Raw genomic sequence first — 24,429 nt, forward strand, 5'->3', positions numbered from 1 at the left:
GACATCTGGTTGGGTCTTGCCATTTAATTTTCCCCTACTTTGGTTAAATTAAAAAAGATTTTATTTATATACATATTTTTGGCCGCGAGGCATGTGGGATCTCAGTTCCCCGACTGGGGATCAAACCCGTGTTCCCTGCAGTGGGAGTGTGGAGTCTTAAACACTGGATTGCCAGGGAAGTCCCTTAAATCAAAAATTAATGTAGAATTCTTAACTCTGTGGAAAAATCTGGATATCTGATCATTTTCATGGTTTGCCTAAGTAGAGAAATTTATCAGCTAGTCTTTTTTTTGGCAGGGGGTGGGGGAGTAAAATTGCTTTACAATGTTGTGTTAGTTTCTCCTGTACAATGAAGTGAATCAACTATATCTATACCTATATCTCTCCCTCCTGGACCTCCCTCCCACCTCCCCCATCTCACCCATCTAGGTCATCACAGAGCACTGAGCTGAGCTCCCTGTGTTATACAGTAGGTTCCCACTAGCTATCTATTTTATACATGGTAGTGTATTTATGTCAAGCCTAATCTCCCAATTCGTTCCACCCTCCCCTTACCCCCAGTGTCCACATGTCCATTCTCTACGTGTACATCTCTATTCCTGCCCTACAGATAGGTTCATCTGTACCATTTTACTAGATTCCACATACATGCGTTAATATACGGTATCTGTTTTTCTCTTTCTGATTTACTTCACTCAGTATGACAGACTCCAGGTCCATCCACCTCACTACAAATAATTCAGTTTCGTTTCTTCTTATGGCTGAGTAATATTCCATTGGCTATATGTGCCGCATCTTATTTATCCATTCATCTGTCGATGGACATTTAGGTTGCTTCCATGTCCTGGCTATTGTAAATAGTGTGGCAGTGAACACTGTGGTACATGACTCTTTTTGAATTATGTTATGGTTTTCTCAGGGTATATGCCCAGTAGTGGGATTGCTGGGTCATATGGTAGTTCTATTTTTAGTTTTTAAGGACCCTCCATACTGTTCTCCATAGTGGCTGTATCAATTTACATTCCCACCAACAGTGCAAGAGGGTTCCCTTTTCTCCACACCCTCTCCAGCATTTATTGTTTGTAGATTTTTTGATGATGGCCATTCTGACCAGTGTGAGGTGATACCTCATTGTAGTTTTGATTTGCATTTCTCTAATAATTAGTGATGTTGAGCATCTTTTCATGTGCCTCTTGGACATCTGCATGTCTTCTTTTTGGTGAAATGTCTATTTAGGACTTCCGCCTGTTTTTTAATTGCGTTGTTTGGTTTTTTTTGTATTGAGCTCCGTGAGCTGTTTGTATATTTTTGAGATTAATCCTTTGTCTGTTGCTTCATTTGCAAATATTTTCTCCTATTCTGAGGGTTGTCTTTTCGTCTTGTTCATGGTTTCCTTTTTAAGGGAAACCATGTGCAAAAGCTTTTAAGTTTCATTAGGTCCCATTTGTTTATTTTTGTTTTTATTTTCATTACTCTAGGAGGTGGGTCAAAAAAGATCTTGCTGTAGTTTATGTCAAAGAGTGTTTCTCCTATGTTTTCCTCCAAGAGTTTTATAGTGTCCAGTCTTACATTTAGGTCTTTAATCTATTTGGAGTTTATTTTTGTGTATGGTGTTAGGTAGCATTCTAATTTCATTCTTTTGCATGTAGCTGTCCAGTTTTCCCAGAACAACTTATTGAAGAGGCTGTCTTTTCTCCATTGTATGTTCTTGCCTCCTTTGTCATAAATTAGGTGACATATGTGCGTGGGTTTATCTCCGGCCTTTCTATCCTGTACCATTGACCTATATTTCTCTTTTGTCAAAAACTGTTTCTGCATCTGTTGAGATGATCATATGGTTTTTATTCTTCAGTTTGTTAATATGATGTATCACATTGATTGATTTGCATATATTGAAGAATCCTTGCATTCCTGGGCTAAATCCCACTTGATCATAGTATATGATCCTTTTAATGTGTTGTTGGACTCTGTTTGCTAGTATTTTGTTCAGGATTTTTGCTTCTATGTTCATCAGTGATATTGGTCTGTAATTTTTTTGTGTGTGTGGTATCTTTGTCTAGTTTTGGTATCAGGGTGATGGTGGCTTCATAGAATGAATTTGGGAGTAGTCCTCCCTCTGCAATTTTTGGGAAGAGTTTGAGACGGATCAGTGTTAGCGCTTCTCTAAATGTTTGATAGAATTCGCCTGTGAAGCCATCTGGTCCTGGACTTTTGTTTGTTGGAAGATTTTTTTTTTTTTTTTTTTTGGTGGTACGCGGGCCTCTCACTGTTGTGGCCTTTCCCGTTACAGAGCACAGGCTTCGGATGCGCAGGCTCAGCGGCCACGGCTCACGGCCCCCGGCCCCAGCTGCTCCGCGGCATGTGGGATCCTCCCGGACCGGGGCACGAACCCGTGTCCCCTGCATTGGCAGGTGGACTCTCAACATTGCGCCACCAGGGAAGCCCTGTTGGAAGATTTTTAATTACAGTTTCAGTTTCATTACTTGTGATAGGACTGTTTGTATTTTCTAATTCTTCCTATCTCAGTCTTGGAAAATTGTACCTTTCCAAGAATTTGTTTCTTCATGGTTGTCCATTTTATTGGCATATAGTTGTTTGTAGTAGTCTCTTATAATCCTTTGTATTTCTGTGGTGTTAGTTGTGATTTCTCCTTTTTCTTTTCTAATTTTATTGATTTGCATCCTCTCCCTTTTTTTCTTGATGAGTCTGGCTAAGGGTTTATCAATTTTGTTTATCTTCTCAAATAACCAACTTTTAGTTTTATTGATCTTTGCTATTGTTTTCTTCATTTCTATTTCATTTATTTTTGCTCTGATCTTTATGATTTCTTTCCTTCTACTGACTTTGGGTTTTCTTTGTTCATCTTTCTCTAGTTGCTTTAGGTGTAAGGTTAGATTGTTTATGTGAGATTTTTCTTGTTTTCTTGAGGTGAGGTCGAATTGCTATAAACTTCCCTCTTAGTACTGGTTTTGCTGCGTCCATAGGTTTTGGGTCGTCGTGTTTTTGTTGTCATTTGTTTCTAAGTATTTTTTTATTTCTTTGATTCCTTCAGTGATCTCTTGGTTATTTAGTAGCACACTGTTTAGCCTCCGTGTATTTGTGTTTTTTACAGTTTTTCTCCTGTAATTGATTTCCAGTCTCATAGCATTGTGGTCCGAAGAGATGCTTGATATGATTTCAATTTTCTTAAATTTTCTGAGGCTTGATTTGTGATCCAAGGTGTGATCTGTCCTGGAGAATTTTCCATGTGCACTTGAGAGGAAAGTGTATTCTGCCAGTTTCAGGTGGAATGTCCTATAAAGATCAATTAATTCTATCTGGTCTATTGTGTCATTTAAAGCTTGTGTTTCCTTATCTATTTTCTGTTTGAATGATCTGTCCATTGGTATAAGCGGGGGTGGTCCTATGTTGGGTGCATAAATATTTATAATTGTTAATTGTTTAAGGAGGGAAAACCTAACTTCTCCTTTTTTCTACTTTCTTCCACGCACCCAAAAAAATACATAGCTTTCTTACTCAGTTTTCCATTTCTTTCCTACAGGTATTTAAAAGATTGCTCAAATTACCCTATATGTTTTAAATTTTCCCTTTTCTTTTTTTTCAGCTAGTCTTGATTGTAATGAAAATCTGAAAAAGAAAAGAAATGTTTTTTCTTATTTGACACACTGAGGAACTCTTATAAGTAAGATGGTTTCTGAGTCTTTCTCAAGAAAGAGGAAGTATTTGATTACAGACAGGAAACCAAAAACATGATAGTGTTAAATTCAAGTAGGGAATGAAAGGATTCTGAATTTTGAAACTTGTTGCTGTTGTGAAATGTAACCCTTAAGATGTCATTTTTCACCTTCAATTTCTGTTATTAAGATAGGACTTAGGTAATGTTTGGGGCTTTTATTAAAATTGTATTGGCAGCCATGCCACATAGTTTTTAACAAAACCAGCAGTTACACTGAGGTTTCTAACAGTGAAGCCATTAGTCAACCTCTTATATATGAAAGTAACACATTAAACCTTGTAATAAGGTTCTTTTGTAGTATGTGAGAGACTTAAATTAGCAGGTTGTCACTACACTGTGCTCCTGCATTTCTGTTTAATTTTGCACCATATAAGGGAATCAAAAATTATTGTTCTAAAAGTTTGAAAGTTTAGTTTCTAGAAAATTTAAGAGTACATGAATAAGATGGGGAAAAAGGGTAGATTTCACTAGAGTGAATGGGACCCAAACCAGACCTTTGCCCCATACTTACTGGTTCTGCCTTTTCCATGTCTAAGTCATGAGACATGGAAAAGTATCAAAAAGTATCCTTTTTGATAGTTGATAAAAAAAAGTTGTAAATATAGAAGCATGGAGAAACTATGTATCTTCTCAGAAAACAGTTTCAGATTGGAGATTAATAGTGAAAACTTGAAATTTAACATGAGAACTTGGAGGCTCTGTTTAGTACATCCTAGTGAATGAATGATTTCTTACATCTCTGCCCCTCACGCTACCCATTTCTCTTGAGCAAAGCTCTTACAAAGAGTCGTTTGTTTTTTTTTCAACTGATCATTGGTTCTTACCCTTTGCCTGTCCTTCAATAAACCTTTCTTTTATCCATCTTCCTTAGCAGCCCTTTTCTGATAGTTAAAGTTATAGGTTTTGTGTTTCTCAGCAAAATAAAAATTGCTAAAATACATTTTTCTAAATCACCACTTTGACCATCATATCCCAGCCATCTCCACAAATCCGGAGTGGCCCTTCTTGCTGACCATGTTAAATCTGAGCACCTTTCCTGGTCCCAGAGGCCCCTCGGCATTTGGCCCTACCTTCGCTGCACTTACTGGTATCATCTGTCAGATTAGTGGCTCTGGCCACTCTGTACCCAGCCATATTGAAATCCTGATGGTGCTTTTGTACCTAGCTTTAGGCTGTTTTCTCCACGGCATTCTTCAGTGCCCTCCCTGTTTTCTAAATATCAGCAATTTGGTGGTACCATCCAGTTCACCTCTTTTGGGCTTATCTTCTTTTATTAGTTATTTATTGAATATTTTAAGTTTTACCTCTGACTAACTATAAACTCCTGAGGGCAAGGGCCTATATCACCATAGCACCTTGTATAGTGGAAATTGAAGTACTTGTTGAATTATATATTTTAAAATATTGTGAAGAAGAAGGAGTAATAGTAGTAGTAGTAGTAGTAGTAGTAGTAATACAGGTCACACTTCAGCGCTGTGTGCCAGGAATTGTTCTAAGTACTTCACACACATTCGCATTTAATCTTCAGAGCACGAGTTTGATACTGTTAAGACATAGAGATTAAATGACTTGTTTAAGATCTCACAGGTAGTAAGTGGAGGTACTACACTTTGAACCTAGCCTGGCTCCAGAGTTCAAGCTCTTAACCACCATGCAGTGCTGTAGGTCTAGTTGAGAGGAATACTATGTTAGATTGCCAATACCATAAATTACAATTGTAATTATATTTTTTTCCTTTCCTCCCAACATTTTATTGTGAAAATTTTCATACATACACAGAAGCTGAAAGACTGTTCAGTGAACACCATATATACACACACCTATTTCCTAGATTCTGTGATTGACTTTTTGATATATTTGCTTTATCACATATTTATCCATTCCTGTATCCATCTTTTTATTGTTTTGATGTATTTCAAAGTCAGTTGCAGGTACTTGGGTATTTCACCTCTAAACATTGCAGTATGCATGTCATTTAACTAGAGTTCAGTTTTATTATCGTAAATTTTATATAGTGAAATGTACAAATTTTAAGTGTATTACGTGATAGGTTTTGATAAATGCACACACTTTGTACCCCAATCCTTTATCAAGATAGAGAACATTATATGGTTATCATGTTATTGAATATTTGGCTACCTTGTAGCTCAAGTACATGAGCCGTACATTTCCCCCCACATTAAAACCTGCTTTTCTGGGACTCCCCTGGCAGTCCAGTGGTTAAGACTCCATGCTCCCAATGCAGGGGGCACGGGTTTGATCCCTGGTCAGGGAACTAAGATCCTGCATGCTGCATGGTGTGGCCAAAAAAAAAACACAACAGACCTGCTTTTTTGATTGCCGCACGTTCTCTTTCTTTCTTGTCAATTCTTGAGCCTTTAATTTTTCATATGAACACAAAGGTCCATTTCTCATTTTCACTGCACTGTGCTATTAGGATTTTATTAGGAATGCCACTGGATTTGTAGATTAATTGACATCTTTGCAACACTGAACCTTCCTATTCATACACATTGCCTACTATTTCACTTATGCAGGTGTTCTTTTATTTTTTCAACAGGTTTTACCATCATCTCTAAGAACATCTTGTTTCTTTCTTTTTAGATTAGTCTTAAATACTAAAGTTTTGTTGCTATTTTGAATAGTTTACCTTTTTATAATGAGATTTTACTTCCTTTGTGGTATTGTATACAGATGGTATTAATTTTTTAACATCTTTATTGGAATATAATTGCTTTACAATGGTATGTTAGTTTCCGCTTTATAACAAAGTGAATCAGTTATACATATACATATGTTCCCATATCTCTTCCCTTTTGCATCTCCCTCCCTCCCACCCTCCCTATCCCACCTCTCTAGGTGGTCACAAAGCACCGAGCTGATCTCCCTGTGCCATGCGGCTGCTTCCCACTAGCTATCTATTTTACGTTTGGTAGTGTATATATGTCCATGCCACTCTCTCACTTTGTCACAGCTTACCCTTCCCCCTCCCCATATCCTCAAGTCCATTCTCTAGTAGGTCTGTGTCTTTATTCCCGTCTTACCCCTAGGTTCTTCATGACCTTTTTTTTTTCTCTTAGATTCCATATACATGTGTTAGCATACGGTATTTGTTTTTCTCTTTCTGACTTACTTCACTCTGTATGACAGACTCTATGTCCATCCACCTCACTACAAATAACTCAATTTCGTTTCTTTTTATGGCTAGTAATATTCCATTGTATATATGTGCCACATCTTCTTTATCCATTCATCTGTCAATGGACACTTAGGTTGCTTCCATGTCCTGGCTATTGTAAATAGAGCTGCAGTGAACATTGTGGTACATGACTCTTTTTGAATTATGGTTTTCTCAGGGTATGTGCCCAGTAGTGGGATTGCTGGGTACCCATCCTTTTTTGGTTGACTGCCATTTGATAGATATTGTTTAAAGATTCCTCAGGTTGGTGTAGGAGAAAAGTGTGGTTTTATGATTCTCTTCTTCATCTCTCAGTCTCTTGGTGAAATCATTCAGTTTTATGACTTTCAATACCTCTATTCACTGATGATGACTTCAAAATTTATATTTCCAGCCTAGAGCTTTACCCTGGATTTGTCATCTCTACTTAAATTTCAGCTTTAACATGTGAAAAGCTGAATCTTAATCTTTCTTACTCCTCCCCTTCCCAATCTATGCCATCCATAGTGTTCTGAATCCCAGTTGATATTAGGTCTTGGTTTAAATGTTTAGTTTAAATGCTAATTAATAAATCAGAATAAAGAATATAGCCTTTCATAGGTTTTATCTAATCCCCAGATGCCCCACCTCCCGTCCCATCCTGTCCCCTCTTCAGTTTAAACTGAGGACTGTGTGTGTGTGTGTTTGAAAATTGATGTAAAATATTTAGAAGGCACGATCTTCAAAATACTGATTATTATTTTGGAGAGCCAGAAGATTTGTGTTTTTAACAGAATTGTATTTGTTTAATAATTTTTGTAATAATTTATGGTGATGTATCTTGTGGGAAGGTCAAGCAGACTTTAGATAAACCCTTTTACAGTTTGTTTCTTCACATTCTATCTGTAATTCATCTCACGTGTAATTCTAAGAGAGCACAAATTGGGTGTCTCAATGATGATATCGCTTATGCACTATAATGTCTTTTGACACTTTAGGAATGCTGCATCAAAAAGAAGAAAATTCTTGACCACCTGCTTTCATGTAGAGTAGTAGATAAATCTTAGCCTGGCAGTTTTACCACAATCATAAAATGGGCTCTAGTTGTTGGAAGTTGATGGCAAGTGTCAGAGAGCAGTTTTGCACCCACTGGCCTCAAGGGATTTTCAGGAGATGAGGGAGATGTGGTGACCTGACACTGTCCCAAGATGCCTACAGGAGTGTGCTGAGGGTAGTAGATTCTTTTCTCTTCTTTCTCACTGCCATTATTTTCCCTTGTGAATTTCAAGGGAGAGTTAGGGAGATTGATCAGAGAGAAGGTAGCATTGTCAGGGTCACTTCTGAACCCAGTTCTTAGTGTGTGCCATGGGCGACAGTCGTAGCATGGGGTGCCTGATGCTCTTGTCTTTTTCTCTGTTTGGAGCAAAAACTATGGCAGAACGTACTTTCGAGTGAAAGGTCAGTGTTTTTGTGGCCAGTTCATTGGGATCCTGACAAAACTGGTATGAAATTTTAGAGCGCAGATGAGGGAGGTAAGGATTACTACCTATTATCTTGAGAATTCTATATTTCTGAAACTTTTACAACCATGGCCCGTGTACCTGTGTCCTTTATGCCCCAAGGCATGTTCCCCACCCCCACATAAAACCAGCAAAATAGCTATTAATATTAAAGATGTGAAGAGTGTTAGGGATTTTATTTAGTCAGAGAGCTGGAGTGAGTGCTGATTATTAAGAGCAAAAAGGGCACTATCCTTAAATGACTGGTATTTCTTGTCTTTTGAAAGTAACAGCAAAGTGAATAAACATTATTTGTTACTTGAATCTATGCAAAGGGAAGGGTATACTGAGAAGACAACTCAGATGCGTAATTGTGTTTCTAACAGTATTTTCCAAGTTGTATGGATTAGTTTGAAGCTGACAGACACTTGGTTTTGTGGAGTTGAGGAGTATTTTTGAAATTATGGCTATTTCTTAAAAAGGGGCTGCTTAGCACTGGATATACTACAACTGAACAGTTTCCCCCCAATAAGGTTGTTTATCCTTGGAGTTTTGGAAACCATGAAGAGAAGGAGAAATGTGAAAAGCTTGTTTATGTGGTGGTAAAAGAGGAAGGAGAACAAGCCTAGGGTCAAGAGATGGGGAAAGTGCAGAGAAGTTGCAGATGAAGGAGCAGATAAAGTAATTTGCCTTCTTGGATAAACTGGATCATGATCTTGGGGAAGACAATGTCAAGAAAAAGTTCTTGAGTTGAAAAATCTGGGCCATAAGATCTGTAGGTTCTGATATGACCAGATGTGTGTCTTCATTCAGACAGGTTAATTCTGCACAAGCTTTATATTTAATAGAGATTTTGGTAATATGGAGGATCACTGTACAACAGTCATGAAACATATCCTCCTGGATTGACGGGTTATCTTTGTCTTTTAAAATTCTCATACTTCCCTTGCTCAGACCCCTCAATAATTCTGACAAATCTGCCTAGGAACTAAATCTGCCACAATTGGATGGGCTGCTTCCTAAATTAGATGTGGTAGGCTTGAAGTACATTTTTTCCTAAGCAAAGAAACCCGAACATAATAGTGATCCTTAATTCTCAGTTATGTATTTTGTACTAAAATAAAATTGTCAGAGGCCGAGATATCAATGAGATTATTTTATATTTATTTTGAAAAACAGAATCTGTTTGTGATAATGGATAGTATGTGTTGTCCTATATAATTTTACTGAACAAGGAAAGACATTACTTGATTTTTTTATTTTATTTTATTTTATTTTGCGGTATGTAGGCCTCTCTCTGTGGTGGCCTCTCCCGTTGCGGAGCACAGGCTCCGGACGCGCAGGCTCAGTGGCCATGGCTCATGGGCCCAGCCGTTCCGCGGCATGTGGGATCTTCCCGGACCGGGGCACGAACCCGTGTCCCCTGCATCGGCAGGCGGACTCTCAACCACTGCGCCACCAGGGAAGCCCAACATTACTTGATTTTTAAGTGACTTTCTTACCCAGAAGGAATTTTGGAAATATGGATTCTAAATCTTATGAAATTTAGCCTTGATTCATGAAGCCAAACTAAAGTAATGTCATGACTAATATAATAGTACATTTATATAAAGCAGATTACTTGACTATGAGATGATATGGTCAGTTCTATATCAATATTAGATACAAAAAGTGTATCCAGGCTATTGGCTTATTAAAAGCTCTCACTAATTGTCAATCTTAGTATAGATAACGTATAACGTTATATAACGTATAACGTATAGATACTATACGTTAACTTAGTGAGGGAAGTAATACTAGAAAGTAGTGAGTTTCAGGGAGCAACTCAGGGGCCTTACATGTCTTTAATGTGATTATATTCTCTACTTGGTGGATCTCTCTCATCTAGTTCTCCACATATTGTTACTAAAAATAGCAAACATTTGTTAAATATTTACTGTGTTCAGGACTTTCTCAGGACTTTGCATGTATTAAATTCCCTTTTGGTTGTTACTGCTATTAATTCCAACTTAAGGGTGAGAGACCCAAGGCACAGTGAGGCTGATGGACTTGTCCAGGGTGACAGGCCCAAGTGTGGGGCAGGTCTCTGAACACAGGTCTCTATTTGCTCCTGTTGAAACCTAGGAGGTTTTGCTAACGGCATACAGAATGGGTTTTAAATTTTAAAGAGACTGTTAAATTTCTGACAGCTATTCAGACCATTGAACGCTTTATCTTTTTAAATGTGTTCTTTCTTTGAAAATTAGTTATCATCTTATAGATTCTTACCCAAGGAGAACATTTATGATTATCATCAGCATAACTAGAGATGATGCATGAAATGTGCTTCTCTTCATTCATAATGTAATGGAAGAGTTTTAAATTGTACTCCTAGCCTAGAAGATTTATAATGTAATGGATTAGGAATTTACTGGGTGTCCCTTATGTGATGGAACACTCTAGTTTGGGTCCCAGGGATGTGATAAGGAGAAAACATGAACTGTTCTTCCAAGTAGGTGCATATTCATTCTTGCTGACTTTATAGGCTCTTGCCTTGGGTCACAACAAAGGTTAGATCATACCACAAAGCATGCATCATGCTTGTGTTGCCTCCTTTCCCATAGTTTTTTCAAGGGTTGACATGAAAAACATGTCTGCCTGTTCTCTAAAAGCTCCTTGGGGATATTGTCTGACATGTTTCCTTATTGTTCCTAAAGCTGGCTCTATTTTAAAGATAATTCACAGACTTTTGCATTTGTGTCATTCCCTCCAAATAAACCAATGTGCTTCCTTTATCAGACGAAAGCTGTTGATTTTCTTCTTTGCCTTGGCCAGGAAGATCAAGGCCCAATTAGTGTATACTAGAATTGTTTCATTGCTCTGTTAGGGCTTTTTTGTGAGTTAACCAAAATGGTTTAGGATCTGGTGAAATTGCTAGACTCAACACAATATTTGCAATATAATTTCAAGAGATTCTTGCATCCTATGAAACATATCCTGGACCCTTAGAATTAAGAATCCCTGCTTTTGATCTTTTTACATCCTTATTTCAATCATTCTGTACATATGAATGTATTTTGCTAAGTTTCCTTGACTTTTAGGCTATATGTAAATGATAAATACATTGTTTTCAGAGATCTTTAGGTGCTGAGCACTTACCCTCTAGGTATTTGGCAGTGAGGCCATAGGAAATGTTTTTGTTTATCACAGGAGGAACTTTTTTGGTTCTCATGATAATGAAGCAGATAAATGGCTGTAGAGTTTTTATCATATGATTTTCCAGAAAAAGCAACCTGGAGATTGTGTGTGTGTGTGTGTGTGTGTGTGTGTGTGCGCGCGCGCGCGCGCACTTGGTAGAAACACCAGGGCCTAAAGATGGAGTTTTTGTGCACTGAACACAATTGTGAATGGATATTCAGTAAAGTTATGACATTTTTACATCTCTTTGCTGTGGTTCTTGGTGAAGTCTCTTCATGGAAGTTGTGAAAAGGCTTTGGGAATTGTCTCTGGAGCTGCAGTTTTAAAATCTGGTTCCCAAATGAGGGAAGAGCCTTCTCTGTTTGGGTGGTGGTAGAGCTGTTGGCCCCTGCCTTCAGGATTGTTGTTCACAGGTGCTCTTTCATGTTGGAGGTCCTGAGATGGAGGATGGGCTAGCTTTGCTCTTGGCCTCCGTGTTTAAAGGGAGGGTATATTCACTGGTGGGCTTTGCAGCAAAGCATGTTTCATTGTACTTGCCTTTGGAGATGTCTTGCTCTTTAAGGTCTCCTTCAGATAGAGCTTCAGGGAGGCTCAGCATCTGTCCCTTAGAAGTGTGTTCCCAAAACATTGGCTAGTGAGGAGGAACTCATGCTAAGGGGAGATGTGGGAATAGCTGTGATTTTCACCTCTTTTTCCCTTCTTTCTTTGTAAAAGACAATTTGTAGTACATTTTGTCTCTCTAAGGGAGACTCGAGTACCCAGCTGGTTAGATATATTTAAAGAAAGAAAAAAAAATCTCTTCACACAGACCTTGAAGAATTCTATTATAAATCTGAGTGGGAACCTGAGAATGCTGTGGCATACAGGCAAAACTAATTAAAATAACTGATAAAGAAATCAGATGTAGCTTTACATGGGATTTTCAAGATTAAAATGTACGAGAATTATGTTAATAAGCTCTGCTTTTAACTCTATAAAGGATAGGAACTCATTACTTTGTGCAACTTGAAACTACTATCACCTGTGCCCTCTAGTGCATACTGGATGAGTTAGTTTGACAGTAAAATTCTGTATTGTGCTTCCTGCCTCTGCCCTAATTCTTCTGAGGTTCCTGGTGTAAGAATTCCCTTAGCGTCTCTGATCCCCTCATCCCTAGGTGTTTATTCCTGCCTGTCTGGTCCTGTTGTACTGCTCCTGGCCTGGAGAAGTAGTAAGGTCACCCTGGCAAGTACAGCGACCTGTGGCAGTCAATTCCCAAGGCCAGGGCCGTTTCTGCCCCCAGTGTTGCCGAGGCAAAGCATCCTGTCCTGAGGATGTTTATGCCAAGCAAGGGAGGCTAGTTAAAAATCTTCCCTCCTTTTCCCCTATCGATACTTACTGAGCTGGTGTCTGGGATAGAATGGGTCATGTAGGGATCCTGGAGACCCCAGCATGGTCAGCACCTGTGGACCTCCTTCCCAGGAGTGGTGTGCAAGGTACTGCTAGGATCTACTCCAACAGATCCCTGAGGTAGAGGCCAAGTTACTGTTTGCTGGGTATGGGCAATTGAGTACCTTTTTGAAGTTCCCCAGGCTGTGGCGGAACACAGGGGAGGGTGGGGGATGGCGGCCAACCTTTGGCCCTGTGAGCTGCACAGACAGCTGTTTGTCCACTTGCTAAGACTTGTGACAGAGCAGCTTCTTATATTGCATGGCTGCTGTTTACTGGCATGGTGGTTTCTTAGCCAGCCCTCCCCTCCCTGCCTTACTTCCTAGCCTAGTTTTGCCTGTCTCCGAATGAAGACACGTGATGATTAGCTGCCCCTTTTCCAACTGGCACATTTGGCATTATAGAGAACATGGTACAAAACAACTGTTCATTTAAGGTTTCTATATCTGTCATAAATGAGTTTTCAACTTTCACATGTCAAAATTGATAGGTTACCAAGGAAAAGCTTTGGAAAAAAAAGAAAGACATTGGCTGTTTACAGTATACACAATTTTAATAACAAAACTTCCCTGTACACTGCACTTGTCCCCCAACCCCACCCCCCCACCCCACCCCAGTATAATCGTATTTTCTTCCCACCCTCCCGACCCACTTGACCACCTCCCACCCCCACCCGCCCACCCAAATGGCTTAGGGTGATTGAACACAATAGGTTTGGACTGTACTTTCAGTTTCCAGTTTCAATGTTGATAGGAATGTTCATCAAACATTCCATAGATCAGGCTTTTAAAAAATTGCCAACGAAGAATAGGTTAATTGAAGGAGTAGCAGACATTTCCAAATGTCTGCAATAGCAGTATGAAAGCTTAAACAGTCATTTACTACTCGTTTTTTGCCTTAAATTATTTAAGTACTACGAGTTTGCCCTAGGTTAGGAACAGAAATATTTAATTATCTGTGGATGGCCTTATCACTTTTGTCTTCTGTCTTTTTCTGGTTGAAGCAATTTAACCAATAAGATATTGAAAAGCATGTCCCAAAACAGATTTTTGAGACGAGTCTGTCATTGTATTGCTTTATTAGGAAAATGATCATGTAAGTCATCTTCTAAAAATAATATTTCAAAATTTCATACTGATAGCCACACTTTGGAGAGAACGGGACATTTATAGCTCCCCCCCATAGTTGCGTAGGACGTATGCCTTAAGAAAATGATACGCCTGTTTTGAATTTTAGGATTAAGACCTAGTGTTACATAGGGTTCATTTTTATTGGAAAGAGTCTAGCTCTTGGTGACTAGCATTAGAATAAGCAGATGGATTTTAATAATTAGTGGAGTGGGAAAGTAAAATCAATTCCATTCAATGAATTGGTACAGAAATTAACTTAGGCACAGTAAGAAATTACATGTGTTAGTGCAGATTTTTGGCTTAAAAAATTAGTATCTTTGCTATTTGATGTTGGCAGAGGGTATTCTCTGAGTTGTGTATGGATTTGCAAATTTATCAGCTCACTCTCATTTCAGAAAGGTGATTGAAATCCCTGGCAAGCTACAGAAATGAATATAAATGATTCCAAGCTAGCTCTTGGTTACTAGGTGGGTACAGTATCATAGCCTTTGTTAGCTTGCTTTTTCCAGAGAGCTTTAATTATTTTTCTGTTTTTTAAGTGGTCATTTTCCTCTAATCTTTAAAGTGAAAAAAGGGAGAGGGGGCATTGAAGAGGATAAAACGACAGCAAAAGACAAAAGGCCTAACATTGTATTACCAGGATCTGCAGTGTAGTTGTGATGCTCTTCCACCCGAGCCAGTTGGTAAAGAGAGCACATATGACTAACAGCCTCATCTTCAAACCTGTGCTGATACCAAAACACAAATAGACCAAAATTAAAAGAAATTCTGCCTTCTATAGGCAATTGAAAAGGGAAATTTGCACTTTAAATGGAAATGGAAAATGCTATTTGGCACGGTTATTCACTTTTCTCAGAGAGCATTGCCCAAAAAACGAAGGGCCAAAAAAAATCTGTTAATTTTCAACTGAAAAGTATGCCCTGGTGGCCTTGGCTATGCTGTTCCCCTGAATTACTAAATGGCTTGCTTTTCCAATTTTCTTTCCTACATACATTAAGGATTTTGCCAATTGACAGTCCATTTCACTAACTGTAATCTTTAGGGTTAATGTGGGGACTCCCAGCCACTATTTCTCACCCTTCTGCTCACAGTTTCAATTAATTTTGGGTTGTGGTTGAAATGATGGAAACTACTCTGCTATCCTCCAGGGCTAGTGGAATCTTGTGTGTCCAGGACACAGTTGTATTGTGATAAAGTTGTTCTCTGACAAATGGCCATGGTTACCCTGATAAATGGGTTGGTAAATTTTAGCTTGTGGAGCTCTCATTTGTAATGGGGCTTCTGATCCAGCCCTTCTGTAAGGAAGCTGTGAGACGTGCTCTATGCCGTAAAATCAGCTTCTGTCCTTGCCCAGGCAGGCCTAGTGTCTGGTTTAACAAGAGGTGAAATGCTCACTGCTCAGGATCAGCTGAGATGGGCTGAGACTTTGCCAAACTAATCTACCCACCTTAAAAATTGTAGAGAGCACATTCTTACCATAATTTGTGATCTTGTCTGCTTTTTACTGAGACACATTTTATTTGAAATGTAGGTAGACATCCCTCTCTTAGTATTAAATCTCATGGATTAAACTGTAATCTTAACATGTGTTCAATTCAATCCTGGGAAGAAATATGCCTTGAATGAAGGATATCATGTTAAGTAGAAGATAACTTTTTTTTATGGTAGTGGTTTTCTCTACGAATTTATGCCTTTTTTCTCATCAGCAAATGTCAGTTGTAAAAATGCTCTTTCTTCTAAAATCAAGTCAGTAGTCTAATTTCATGGTTTTTGCTACTACATACATGGCACCTCATTTATGGAAAAATTCTGTGTCAATTGGTAACTTGCATCTAAATCCTAAATATGTCATAGTTTCTCCATAGAAATCATAATGGAAGAAACAAAGTTGTGGCTCTTTTCTACATGAAAAGTGTGGCATCATTATCATTTTTTAATTACTGAACATTTATATTAATACCAGAGAACCTCCCCCCGTCCCCTTTCCAGCTGCAGGTCCCTGGGCCTTGCCCTGTTTGATGCAGATCATGTATAGTTGCCCATTTGCTTGGCTACCTTTTAACTTTGCTAACCTGTTTCAGCAAGAGTCATATTTCAAAATGCTGCCTTTCTCTTTCATCCCCTCACCTCCTTCGAGTTACCACTGTGTGGCTGCATAGGCATATATTGTGTTCTGCCATGAGAAGGTTTGCCTCAGATATGTGTTGTTCCCTTCACTTAGAAGGACCTGCTCTTACAGTAAGAATAGGTATCCATTAAAAAGTCAAAATTTAGCATATAATATTTATAAAGTGATTTTTTCAAGGTTCCTTTAAAATATATTCTAACAAGAATCAGTATTATGCCTGTTGCTAGCCAGTTATTTTTAATTTGGCTCTTTGAGGCTTGAAGATCAGGAAAAGACAGAAGAAAGAGGTTTAAACCCCTTTGTCAAGGCATCTTTGATCTTGGCAGTTGAGGGAGAGATGGAGGTGGGGGGTGGAGGACAGGGGGAGAAAGAGAGAGACTGGAGAGAGAGTGTATTTGTGTGTGCTTTCAAACTAGAGTGAGCAGCTGGTCATAGGATTGCTAAATTGACTCAGTTTATCTCTTTTCTCTCCAAAATAATTTCTAAGTCTTTTTTCACATATAAATGTATATATAGGATTTAGTAAACTAATTAGTAAAGTGATAATTTAACACTAGTTTAAAGTAAGTATCTAAATGCCACAAAAATCAACATGTCCATTATAAGTCAAACTAGAGATATGAAACGAAGTCAGTGTAATTATTTAGTATTGATTTCATTGTAATGAGACCTTTTCACAATCACTTGGATTCATTGTTTAAATATATTAAAGTATTAGAATTACATAAAGGGTTCTGATTTCATGATATGGACTTTGATAATATCTATTAACCCAGGTAAAAACTCTGGAAGAAGAGTGTTTAATATTGACCAGTCTTCAGCATATGTGAAATGCTACTCCCCACGCTGGCAGTAAATAGGTTTGCGTAAATACCAAATTATCATACAAGAGAACTTTGCTAAGTCTCCTTTTAAGCAGCAAGCCAAGTTGTGGTACTTGGGGTAGAGAGCAATGATCAAACAAGTATTGATCCATATCTCTTTCTACTCAGTAGCTTCTTTCCAAACTGTTTTCAGTAGAAAAAAATAGCATATGGAGACCTTAGTGTAAATGTTTACCCACGATAGCGTATAATTACATACATGAAATGTCTTATTTTGAATTAAGCATTTTTAGACTTTCCAACAAGAGTGCAAATTAATGTGAGCATCGCTTCATTTAACACTGAAAATATGGTTTCATTAAAAAAAATTAAAAATATTTCAACACGTCAGAAACCTAAGTCTCCACTTGGTTTGGAAAAATTAGCCTTAATGTCACCATTGGTAAAAATTAGATATGTATTTAGCCCCTACTATGTAAAATAGGTTACTTATCTGATGTGATTTTTGATGATGGGTAGATATTATACTTCACATTCTTTGTATGGCAGCTGCTGACACTTGCACTGTCCATAACCATTAATGATGATGAAGGGTCCTTCATGGGTGGGTTCATATTCATTATATGGTCCTTGGTCTGACATGTTTGACATATGGAGTCGTGTTTGGGATCGGAGCTGCCTGTGGTTCTGAATCATTGAGCACTGCCTAATTCTTCTTAAAGTGGGAGGGCAGCACTTCCTGGAGATGAACACTATAAAAATAATAAAAAAGAAAGAAAACAATAAAGCCATTGTTCCCGTAATTACCCGCTGAGTGAAGATGGCATTGTCTGGTTCGGGAAAGTGTTCCTCAGTAGTAACTGCTATGCCCGCAGTAGTTGGGATTTCTTTGTCTCCCACATGGTAACTTGATGAGCTTATTCTTTTTGTATATTCAGTGGTCGGATCTTTATAAGTTGTAGCCATGGCGGTGACAGTGGTTGATAAATTCCAGCAGAGCTGAAATCCGTGGACTGCATCTAGTATATCCTCTCCTTGGGTGTGGTCGGGGCTGTGGCATAGGATGGAATGCTCCCACCGACCTTGGAAACTGCCCAGCCAGGAGGCCAAAGCACATATTCGAGGGCTGCATTCCCACAGATTGCCAGAGAGGCCAACGGTTGTGAGGGATCTCAGGGAGTTTAAGATCTTGGAATCAAGGCTGTTTAACTTGTTGTTATCCATGAGGAGTATTTTAAGATTAGGCATCGTTTCAAACACTGTCAGGTCGATGGCTTTTATTTCATTTCCAGTCAGGTCTAGCTTTTCTAAAGTGCCCCAGGTCCACTCCATCCCACATGTCAAGTTGCTAATTTTGTTCCATTGTAAGAAGAGTGTGTGCAGACTGCTAAGCCGTAGGAAATGAGCAAAATTAATCTTCGTCAGCTGGTTGTGCTCTAGGTGAAGCTCCCTCAGTTTGATTAATCCTGCAAATCCATTGCGAGCCAAACTTCGCAAACGGTTTGTGCTCAAATCCAGAAACTCCAGACTACGACAGTCCCAGAACAGGCGTACTGGGATAGTCCGCAGGGAGTTGGACCGTAAATGCAAGGTCTGTAGCTTCCGGAGGCCATAGAAGAGCTCTGGGTGCAGAGATGACAGCTGATTAAAAGACAGGTCCAAATTTTGCAGGTTAATCAGTTGGGTAAAAGTTGTGTTTGGTAAATAAAATATTTTGTTGGAACTTAAGATTAATTCCTTAAGTTTATATAGTCCTTGAAAAGCATCTTCTTTTACTGTTGATATTTGATTATGGTCTAAGTGGAGCCAGGTAAGTTGACTGAAGCTGGCAAATTGATCCCTTTCAAGCTCTGTGATGTGATTGTGCCTCAGGGACAGGCCCAGAGAGCCCTTGTCTGTGGTGTTTGGCACCGAGTGGAAGCCCTGAGAGTCGCAGTAGAAGAGCAGCTTCTCACAGCGGCATTTGGGTGGACATGCCATACCCAGGGCAGGCAGCATTTTTAAAACCATACTCATTGCATATATTGCTGCCAGCATAGGGGCCCCTAATGGCCACTTGAAATGTAAGCCTGCAGAATATAATTTAAGGAAGACAAGAAGATAGGATATTTTTCAGCAGAGCGTATGGGCTATTAAAACAACAACAACATATCATTATGGCAAAAGATTTAACTACATATAACTTATTTTTCATTTGCTGCAGAAACACTAACCTTGTTAGTATGACTAGAACAAAACTTAAACCATTAAGAAAGAAGATAAAACACATCCTGTCATCAGCAATATATGTTTTTACCTAAACCTCAAAATCCAAAAATGTGACAGTGATCTCCCTCATAAAATGTGAATTCAGTGGCTTATTATTTTAAAAGCGTTGATTCCTTGCTGACTGTACAAGACACATAAATACATGGACTTACCCATTCTTCTGAGCACATTGGAGCCTGCATTCAGTCTCGGTTGTCAGACTCAACGCAGTGAGTCTGTAAAAGGCTCTAACATGCGGGAGCCTTTGACCAGTTTCCTGTTTTCTGTGTCCCAGGCTTTCCGAGTAAAATTGAATCCACCAGGGTGAGTTGTTTTTTCCTTAGGATATTCCTCTCGAAAGCATTGGTTTCATTTTCTGTGACCACTCTGATCCCCTAAATCAGTTTTGAATATGTTATTAATTTCGTCCTCCTCTAACTGCTCAGCTGGTTAATCAAAGCTTCAGCCTCTCCTTTCTGCAGCCGTTAGTTCTCTCGGTCTTAACTTGTTGATGGCAGATGGGCGGCTTGTTGCAGAGAAGAGCTCCTGGAGCAGCATGAGTGCGTTTACTGAAAAGCTTTTCCGAGAAACGGCACAAGAATGGATTTGCTTATGTGCTGCGACCACACAGAACTGTATATAGGCTGACGTCACCGGGTGACGTGTCTTTTGTTTGGGTTTTCCAGAGCTTTACTGTTATAAAGCAGTGTGCTTTGTAACAGTATCGGGGTCGTTGTTAAGACCCCTGATTATAATGAAGCGAGAAAGAAGAACTCCTGACTTAAAAACATGGTATTCCTTCAGTGTAGGAAGCAGCAGTGAGGTTGTAATAAAGGCTGCATTCAAGAAGACCCGTCTGAACAGTGAGTTGGGTTAGCAGAGTGATGATTTTTTAATGCTTGGGAGAGCCAGTGTTAGACTGCCGATTCTGCATAGAGAGATCTAAATGGGCAGGAGCCTGCACGATTTATGAAGTGCTGATTTAACTGCAGCCTCTGCAAGTGCCTGCTGCTCTGGTAGTTTGGAAAGCTACTCAATCACCTTGCTGTCATGCTTGGTTAACATAGAAGTATGACTATGATTTGCTTCAAATGTGTTGGTAAACTAGCTAAGTGGGCTTTGCTTCTTTGTCATTAAGAGTTTAACATCATAAACCAAGAATAAAGGGCAAAAAAAAAAAGGTTGGAAAACAAAGCATTTGGTTATTTTGCTCTTTGAGAATTTCAGGAGAAAGCTAATTAAAAAGATTCTCCTTCTCTGTCTTATTTTATATAATAGTGTTTTATCACAGTGCTAATTGAAAAATAATGCTGATTTGATCTTTGGATGTCTTAGTGGGAGAAAAGGGTAGGTTGATACAGTCATTTAATATTGCATGCCCTAAGTGTTAACCGTGGAACAGAAATGATTTAGGACAAGTGGTATAGCATGGCTGGATTCTGACATGATCCCTTGTATTTACCTCAGAATTTCACCTACTTCTTCGGCTAAAAGCCTCGAACTGCTCTGGGATTGGGGTATTGTGACCCTCAAACAATAGAGCATTTGCACACTCAGTAGTGCCTACTGGCACACTTAAGAACTGACTTTGAGTCTTATACTAACTGTTGTTGAAATCTCTCTAGGGAATACAAAAGGTCACTCATACTCTGGAATAGGATTTTTGCTTTGGCTGTTTTTACTTGACCTAACACCATCTTCTCCCTGTCGAATAGTATCACTTTTCAGAATTTGGTTATGACTGTACAGCTCCATGTTTACTATTGTATAAATGTAAAAGATATTTCTACTGTGAGTCAGGGTCATATTTTCAGGCCTGACAAAGGTAAGGCCTTCTATACATCTGACATTATTGATTTGGCCTTCCAGGCCATTTCTCCCATATCATTGGCACTTATCCTTAGTAGGCCTTGTCTCAGACCTGAAGGCAAAAATCTGAAAACTACCCATTGTATCTGTGAAACCAGACCATCATCAGTCTGTTGGCTTCCAGGGGCTTTATCACACTGTGCATGTGTAAGAAGTTATTGTCTCAAGGGGTTTAGTTTCTGTGTTGGAGTGTGGTGCTAGAGTGAGGACTGGAAGACTCCAAGGTGCCTTCCTCAGGGCTCTGTGGAGACAGCAGCAGCTGCACGTGTGTAGTTTGGCTCCTCCTAGAAGCAGATCCCAAGGTAGGATTAGAAGTATAAGAATTTTATTGAGGAAAATGCCTGGGATGTGCAAAGGGAGAGAGAAGACAGCAGGAATACACTTAGGTCTGGTAGAGTCTAACAACCATGGGGCATGTCTGATACCTCTGAAAGAAGAAGACTGAAGGAAAGACTCTGTGGGCAGTGCAGTTCTAAGATAGCGTGCCCAAGCCAAAGTTACCCATGAGTGGAACCCCTTATTCTCAGGAACTAGTACTCCCACTGTATTCCTGCTTGCTGGTTAAGGAAGGGAGGGAGAGGTCCTGTTTTAGACTTCAAGGGTGCCGCTCCCCCAACTGACCTTGATCCTTTCCATAGTCTTTCTCTCTTGTAAGCTAGAAGTTCTTAACCTGGGTCCATAATTGGCTTGTAGAATTTTGTTGCTTGTGCATTTTTCTGTGGATACGGTTTAATCAAATTCTTACAGGTCTGTGACCATAGGTTTCAGAGTGACCGTTCTATAGGAACTTGCTCCCAAAACTTCCAACAAGGGGAGTCTGACAAGGGTGTTAAATTTTTTTTTTTTAAAGGAAAAGAAGCCCTTGGGATACTGTAAATGCTCTTATTGAAGTCAGCCACCCTCTGATTAAAAAAAACCTTTGCAAGGCAGGAGGAGCTGGATTAAATTCTTCCCTGAAGTAACAACTTTAATTCCATGTGGAGAAAAGCATTAGAACCAATTGGATTAGAGCAACCATGATTAGGAATGAGTTGTATGTGAAAATTTAGAGGGAAGAGCATTTCCTTCCCCTTAAACTCTTGGTTCCTTTCTGCTCTGTAGTCTGCTTGGTCTACTTCTTATACTAACACATGGAAAACCCTTAAATTACGTTATCCCAATACTGCTATAACAGATTTGTGGGCAAGGAAAACTGCACAGAAGAGCACCAGTGCAATCAAGAGTAATTATTTTTTGATGCATCTGGAGAAGTGGGCAGTAATGCCTGCCATATCACAGTACCCAGAGAGCACAGTCCATCTAGGTCACCAGCCATCTTGCCCACCTTGCCCACTTGCCCTCCCTTTGGGTTCAAAAAGTTTAGACTGTGAAATCAAAGAAGATGTGGTGTTTGTCTTAAAATTGGTTGAAGTACCATAGTTCCTATTGATGGAGCTTTTTATCATTTTTTGATCTTTATCTTTCTTTAGCTAAAAGGACTAAAAAACCCATGTTCTTTCTGAATTAAACTTTTTCTTGGTTTCATTTTACAACAGCTTTATTCTGCATACATATGCCTTTGACTTAAAGTGGCAGTACAACCTCTGGAAGGTACTTTCCATATCATCTGTTTCAATTTTCACTGTTTTAGTTGTTCGTGACAAGGCAAAGGACAAGTAAAATCTAGCCCGCCTGTCCTCTCTGTAAATGGTTGTAAGCAAATTAAATGAGTCATGTGGCAGGGCTTAGGCGTTGTAGTTACCTGCATTACTCTACATGATAGTTTGCTTTGAATATATATTGCTAATTAGGGACAAATATTTCCCCACCTGGAGAAGCAGATGTATGGGTATACACATGAAATCTTCTAATTTGTGGTAGAGAGGGAGCTGGATTTTGCTTTATGCTAAAGAGTCAAATATTTCTTAACTAATCATGCCCGACTCCAAAAATTTTAATACCCCAGCACCCAGAGGTGCGGTGGGGAAGCACAGAGGTGCTCTGGAGAAGTATGTTAAAATAAACCTTTTTGCTTCCAGTCTTGGTCATTGTTCCTTGGAGATCTCCTTACGATTATCAAAAAGTGATAGTAGACATTTTAGGGTGGAGATCCAAGATTTGTGGGTCTGAGTATATCCCCTCCTAAGAACCTTTTAGGGTTCTTAGTTGGCAGCCACATACTTGGGCCTATATTGTATCAATACCTGTGTTAGAGTGAGTGGGTTTTACTAGCCTGTTTCTGGAGGCGGGAAAGAAAGAGGATGGGAGAATATTCTGATAAAACCTAGAGTTGTTCACTGCTTTCAAATGTGTGTATTTGGAGACAAAGATTGACTGTTCTTTTAAACTATTTATTTATTTATTTATTTACTGTGTTGTGTCTTCATTGCTGTGTGCGGGCTTTCTCTAGTTGTGGCAAACGGGGGCTACTCTTCGTTGCAGTGCACGGGCTTCTTCTTGTGGTGGCTTCTCTTGTTGTGGAGCACGGGCTCTAGGCTCACGGGCTTCAGTAGTTGCGGCTCACGGGCCTAGAGTGCAGGCTCAGTTAGTTGTGGCACGCGGGCTTAGTTGCTCTGCAGCATGTGGGATCTTCCCGGACCAGGGCTTGAACCCGTGTTCCCTGCATTGGCAGGTGGATTCTTAAACCACTGCACCACCAGGGAAGTCTGACTATTCTTTAAAATTTTTGATTTGCTCTTTAAAAGCTACTGGGGTTTGGCACTAAACCGTTTGTTATCCTCCCAAGAACCAGAACTTATCTGACAGAGGCAGATAGAATATGTAAGGATTGATGGACTTACCAATCTGTCATGTTAGAGATGGGCTAAAGAGTAGTTGATTTATCCCAGGTAGAGCCAGAGGATCTGAGAACATTTAAAATTCTAGGCTCTTAGAGTTTTGGTGAAATCACAGGGGACCACTGTTGAGTGTAAATAAGTATCTCTATTGCTGGGATCTTTCCTTTCAAAAGCCCTGTAAGAAGTAGACTGTCCACATTAAGCCTACAGAATCCCTATTTTTGACCTCGTCCTTGCCCTCCATTAGTTGTGATTTTTAAGTTCTTTTGTTATCTTCATTAAACATGACCGAGAAAGGAGTAGGAAGGAGTGATGGTTACACCAATGATGATGAGCTGTGTCCCTTTTGGTGCTGTGACTTACAAAGTTTGGTTTTGGAGGCATGTGCTTTTTGGCAATTGTTGGTATTGGTGGGGTGGCAGAACTAGGATCATGTGACAGCCTAATTCTTTTGTGC

General features: G+C 39.3%; 2 protein-coding genes across 2 annotated transcripts in view; one reads left to right on the plus strand and one right to left on the minus strand.

The window, feature by feature from the left end:
* CTNNA1 (catenin alpha 1) overlaps positions 1-24,429 on the plus strand; it is a 178,401-nt gene that overhangs the window by 102,270 nt on the left and 51,702 nt on the right. The gene's annotated exons all lie outside the window — the stretch shown is intronic.
* Positions 14,408-19,329, minus strand: LRRTM2 (leucine rich repeat transmembrane neuronal 2). Its single transcript, XM_033853229.2, has one exon. The coding sequence runs from the start codon at positions 19,114-19,116 to the stop codon at positions 17,602-17,604; it is 1,515 nt and encodes a 504-aa protein (XP_033709120.1). The 5' UTR covers positions 19,117-19,329; the 3' UTR covers positions 14,408-17,601.

The sequence above is a fragment of the Tursiops truncatus genome, chromosome 3 (genome assembly GCF_011762595.2).
Source record: "Tursiops truncatus isolate mTurTru1 chromosome 3, mTurTru1.mat.Y, whole genome shotgun sequence".
Lineage (NCBI taxonomy): Eukaryota > Metazoa > Chordata > Mammalia > Artiodactyla > Delphinidae > Tursiops > Tursiops truncatus.